The 6,002-nt window shown below is 28.1% G+C and overlaps 2 protein-coding genes across 2 annotated transcripts; both read right to left on the bottom strand.

Annotated features, from left to right (window-relative positions):
• Positions 1-300: 300 nt before the first annotated feature.
• LOC106764279 (abscisic acid and environmental stress-inducible protein) lies at positions 301-1,419 on the bottom strand. The gene is made up of 2 exons (XM_014648544.2): positions 1,258-1,419; positions 301-915 (listed from the first exon to the last, which is right to left on the bottom strand). Exons 1-2 carry the CDS (start codon positions 1,352-1,354, stop codon positions 611-613), a joined length of 402 nt encoding a protein of 133 aa, XP_014504030.1. The 5' UTR covers positions 1,355-1,419; the 3' UTR covers positions 301-610.
• Positions 1,420-4,353: 2,934 nt separating this feature from the next.
• LOC106764554 (keratin-associated protein 19-2) lies at positions 4,354-5,670 on the bottom strand. Its single transcript, XM_014648820.2, has 2 exons — positions 5,565-5,670; positions 4,354-4,809 (listed from the first exon to the last, which is right to left on the bottom strand). Exons 1-2 carry the CDS (start codon positions 5,656-5,658, stop codon positions 4,562-4,564), a joined length of 342 nt encoding a protein of 113 aa, XP_014504306.1. The 5' UTR covers positions 5,659-5,670; the 3' UTR covers positions 4,354-4,561.
• Between the last annotated feature and the right edge of the window lie 332 nt (positions 5,671-6,002).

Raw genomic sequence — 6,002 nt, 5'->3', positions numbered from 1 at the left:
GATTAAGATTTACCTGTAATTTTATTTTCTCATTGAGGATAATTTTAATTCATAAGAATTTATTTTTGACATTTATGTAATCATGAAATTAACATCAAACATCTTGTAGTCCTTATCCATTTAAGTCATCAGGCATATTTAGGGGAGAATTAAATATTGCAGCATTGACCCTGTTAAATTAAGCTTCTGTTTTTTAATTTATCTGCTTTCTGAATCGATACACATGGTTGTAATAAAGTTTAAAGACATGAAAAACACAGAATTAAGGACAAAACTTAACAGCAAAGAAGTGATACACGATTACAGCAGAAGAAGAAAAAAAAAATCATGATTAATGACAACTTATGTGTACATCAGACATCTCAAACTAATCACACATCACAAACACAACCTTAAAACTTGCTCAACCCTATCTCTTGTCGTAAGAAAGACGAGGAGAAAAGAAAAGCAAGAAAACATGCATGCATGCATGCATCTTTGCTGTCTATTCATCCATGCCTCTGATAACAAGAAATTTTATTGATGAAATCTATATTATTAAGTACGTATAGAATTGCACTGTCTCAACGGTTCTTATCCTCTCACAACATCCCCATCTTAGTAATACCTATCACGGCAATCTTCCACCTCCACCAAGGTTATTGAACCCAACACCAGGATTGCCGAACCCACCTCCAATATTAGGATTGCCGAACCCTCCAAAAGGATAGTTGTTGAACCCACCACCTCCAAAATTAGGATTGTTGAACCCTCCATAAGGATTGTTTAACCCACCTCCACCATAGAAAGGGTACCTACCGAAACGGGGATCGTTGGGAACAAAGTAACCACCGCCGTAACCACCGAAGTAGTTAGGACCTCCTCCCCAGAAGAGGCGAGAATCGCCATTGAAGGCACGACGTTCACGATTAGAAACTGGGAAGCCACCATGAATATATTAGGAAAACATAAAAAGTTCTAGAATGAGAGTTCATTGTGACCAAATGAAAAAGATTAAGAAACCCTTTATATTGTAAACATATTGTACACTGAAAAGCTCGGTTATTGACTGTTTCAATGATCTTAAATAAAAACTCACTCAGAAAGGCATAAATATGCGTTAATCAACCTAATTACGTTTGGCTTTTTCCTGTAATCTTTTTAAAATGGTTACTTTGTATTAGAATAGAAAAAAGGGTGTTGATAATATTTTATACTTTGTCTCTTACGTTAAAGTGGCAATGAAAAAAGAAGGTAATAAAAGGAGAAATAGCTCACGATCTTTGAGTTCCCTTGCTGCGACCGCTGAGAAGACGAAAAGGAAAATGGAGAACAGGCAAAGGATGAGTGATGACATGTTTCTCTTGGAAGGCATCTTGCAGAAAGAGATTAACTGAAACGAAATAGGTTTTAGTGTGGAAGGATGAGAGAAATGGTGAGAATGTGCAGTGTATATATAGGAAGGAAGAGGGAGAAGTTGGGACCTTGTTCTTTAATGGCGCCGTAGCGTACTCATTCAGACTTTATATTCTCAACTTAAGAACCGATTTGTTCTTCATCACCACCTAATTAATCTTCCTTCTCATTTTCAATGGTAAAAAGTTTGTAGGCTAAGAAATTCAAGCACATTAATTAACTACAATAGGTGATTACGTGTATATTAATTAGTTATTGTAGGTGATTACGTGCATGAACTTGCTATATATGCCATCCAAGTGGAGGACTAAACACCTACTGCACTTTGCTACTATACTATCTCGTATTACCCAAAGTATAAACTCATTTAAAACAAAGTAAAATTAGATATACATTCTCTTAATCCTTTTCAGATTTATTTTCTAATCAAATTAAAAATTCTTTTAATCAATTTTACATAGTAACCTTAAACACAAGTCTTTAAAAAGTGGATTAGCAAAACTTAAATTTTAATTCTACATGAAAAAAGGGTCAAATGACTTTTTGTTTTTCCAAACTATACTGTTGGTAGTAAAAGATTCAAACTTACTACTTTCAATGAAGTGTCTCTTTTTCATCCACAAGATTTCAACTAGAAATATCTTTTTAAAAAAATTCTACTTTCATCAACAACTTATTGACGGAGCAATTAAAAAAGCTTTTAAGTTTTGTCATAATGTAAATAAGAGTTTCGTACTTTTTTTGTCATTGTAAAATAAGTTGCTATTAGTTTTGATTTTAAAAAACAATTTGTCTCCTTTTTTTTTGTATCCTTAAAATGAAACTATTTTTTTTTTTTAATTTGCATGTACAAGTGCTTATTATGTATTTAATAGAATGTTAGGTAACGATCTAGTGGTCACTTTAAGATTAGGAGTTAGTGGGATTTTTTAAACCAATAAGTAATAATAATAATAATAATAATAATAATAATAATAATAAATAAATAAATAAATAAATAAAAACAATACACATATATGAAGATAAATACACATACGTCCAATTAAAATTTTAATATATCTAACAAAATAATATACATATATCTTATGACTATTTCCTAATCTCGTTCTAAAATTGATGAATGGCCAACTCATTGTTAATGTTATTTAGTTTCTATTCAACAACTTGTCATTATACTCATTGTCAACCTATTCTCCAATTAGTTGTCAAATCCATTAAATCATGATGGATAAATCTTCTTAAAGAATTTTCAAGTTTTCATTGAGGAAAATTCAATTTAATATTAATTGTCTATTTTTTTATTCACAAAAAAAAAATTGTATGAGTAGATTAGCATGAGCTTTTTAAAATATATGTTCAACGTGTTCTATGTCGTTATTACCATATGTTAGAAATTTTAATTTTCTACAAATTTTAGAAGTAAAAATGAACTGTAGCCAACACATTGATAGTGGTTTTAAATATATTAAAATTAAAAAATATACAAATTTCCAGTTATATACCCATAATTCTCAAAATCAGAATTTTCGACTTCAATTAATTCTACGGTGATATGATGATGAACTCGTCAAAATAAATATTATTTAATATTATTTATTTATTTTTAATGAACATTAAACACCAAAATATATGTTTTAGATTTTGAATAAATGAAAACCAATTATTTTATTAAAAAATGGAAATTAACAAATTAAAAACATCAATTTTTAAAAAATAAAAAAGAAATATTGTTACTAAAACCAAAATTAAAACTTAATGATGTAAGTAACACACACAATATATAAAAAAATAAAAATAAAACGAAAGCAAACAATTACTAGTTAACTTCAGATTAAAAAAATTCATTTAAAATTAAATTATTTATCCTTTTTTTTTCTCCCCTATCATAATTGTACAAATTTTCATAATTATGTATAAAACAAAAGCAGTAATTCCCTTCTAATTTTCTCATTATGAATGGAAAATAAGACAAAACACATGTTGGAGGCAGCTTCCTCTGCAAAACGAAAAAGCAAAGAGTAATTCATTATTCCTTTCCGTTGTTTGAGAACCGAGGTGATTTTATATGTCAAACCTAATAATATATATATATATATATATATATATATATATATATATATATATATATATATTTATTGTTTGTGAAATTAAATATTAACTAATGGTTTAACGGCAGGTTGAAACAATAAATTTAATAAAAATATATTTTTTATTAAAATAAGTTTTATTTCATGACTCAGATATTATATTAAAAATACATTTTAAATTTAATTTAATTTATAAAAAAAAACTAATAAGTTTGACTATAAGACAGTACGTAGTATCCTCCCAAACTTGCATTAGAGCCACTCAAACATGTTTCTATAATATCACATGTCTATCAGAATTATTCTTACTTTCAATTTTACAAAAAATGACACCACCTAGATATGAATACTTTTTATAAAACAAATAATACAATAATTTTAGTGTAAAATCTTAAAATAATAAGTATACGAGTTTTTTTTATATATATTTTTTTTGAAGTTGATTCTTATTAAACGTTATATTAAATCTACAGTTAAAATCTTATAACATTGACATTATAATAGAAGTCTTATTTTAATATTATTATAGAAGTTATGTCACTTGTGTTATATATAAAAAGAAGCTATGAAAAAAAAAAAGAATACTATATATAGGAAGTATTAAGATTTTGTTAATACTGTTGATAGTTTATTGATTTGGCCGCGTTAATTAGAGAAGTTATAATCGTAATTTCAAATTTCTCTGCTGCTTTGTGAAAAGAATTTAGATTTTCTATTGAATTATTTTTTCTGCTTTTTTATTGTGTCTTCATTGATATTTTAAAATATATTAAAAAGACTTTTAAATAATAACACTAATGTATTTTTTGAAAATATAACAAAAGATAACAAAAAAATAATTCAATATAGAATCTGAACTCGTGAATAAATAAGGATAATTTTGTAATGACATTATAATTATACATAAGCAAACACTTGACTTACAAATGATGATGATATACATTGTACGATACATAACATAAGAATGGAAGGATTTTGATTTATCCACCCATACCTCTCATAACATGAGATTTTATTGATGAAATATAACACTGATTAGGTTGAACTCCACTGTCTCATTTTTGGGAGTCTTCACAATATCATGGGCAACACCTCAAGCATTGTCCTGTGTACGGATTCCTATAACAACAACCTAAACGACAGAACCATCGAGGAAACCCACCACGTGGGAAACCGCCGTAGCCATAATTAGGAAAACCGCCGTACCCGTAATCACCAGGGAAACCACCAAAGCCATAGCCACCGCGGTAACCACCACCATAGCCATAGCCGCCGCCGTCAACTAAGTTGGCATTATCCACTCCATTTGTCTTTCTAGCAACCTCGTCTGCAAACGCATTATTATAGCTCTTAACGCATGCATGATATAGAAAAGTGAACTTTGCACACCCATATTTAGGTATAATATAATTTGTTAGGAAAAACCTTTAAATAATAACAAATTGAAAAAAATTGTCAATATGGATATGATTTTCTTTACAAAAATAAAAAATAAAAATAAATAAACCTTGTATTCTCAATATAGATTTTATATATTTAAAGCTTTGGATAACAAATGTTTGAAGGGTGCTAAATAAGAATTAATGAATAGAAAAGGCTCTTTTTTTCTGAAATTATGCCTCTTATTATTGCAATTATATAGTTCGAAACGATATTAACTATATTTTTTCTTCACGTTTTGTCCTTTTTTATATCTATTTTTTTTATAAAAAAAACCTTAACAAATCAGTAATATATCACAAGTCTAAAAACCAGAGATATTAGATTAGTTAAAATAAAAATAAATAATCACAATGACCACTAGTAAAACAACTACAAAAACATTTCTTTTATAAATCATTCACGAATTTTCTTGTTATTATTCTCTGAGAAAAATTATTAGTCCCAATAAACTTTTTCCCATAATAGTTAAGTTTACAATTTTACGTAAAAGATCTGAGTGTAATCATACGGACCTTAGCCAATGAGATTCAAGTAATGAAATATATTTAAGCTAATACAAAATGATAGCATGTTTATAAAAATACATATTCTTAGGAAAGTTTATTATATTTTGATGATATAAAATGATATGTAACTCACTCTCTTTGAAATCGTTTGCTGCCACTTGAGATGAGATAAAAAAGAAGATGAGCAGGAAACCTAAGACAAGTGGTATTGTTATGTTGGAAGTCATCGTAGATGAGAATGAGATTATTTGTTCTGTATTGAAGAATGTGAAAAAATAGTGGAAGGTATAGTCTATATATATAGGAGTGGAGAAGGGAAGCTTAGGACCTTTCACTTAATTGGCGCCGTATAGCGTAGCAATTCATTCTTTTCTAACGACTTCTTCATTTTTCAATGTAAAAATTGTAGGCCGTGGAATTCAAACCAAGCCATTATTGTGCATGACTTCATCCAATGTTATCAAAGTGGACACCTACTCCTATTTTCACATCATAATATTATTTATATTTACTTTTCAAAATCCGATTAAAAAACAAAATTACTTTACAATATATATAAAAATAAGTTATT

Source organism: Vigna radiata, chromosome 6 (assembly GCF_000741045.1).
Source record: "Vigna radiata var. radiata cultivar VC1973A chromosome 6, Vradiata_ver6, whole genome shotgun sequence".
Lineage (NCBI taxonomy): Eukaryota > Viridiplantae > Streptophyta > Magnoliopsida > Fabales > Fabaceae > Vigna > Vigna radiata.
This window is presented reverse-complemented; position numbering and strand designations above follow the sequence as displayed.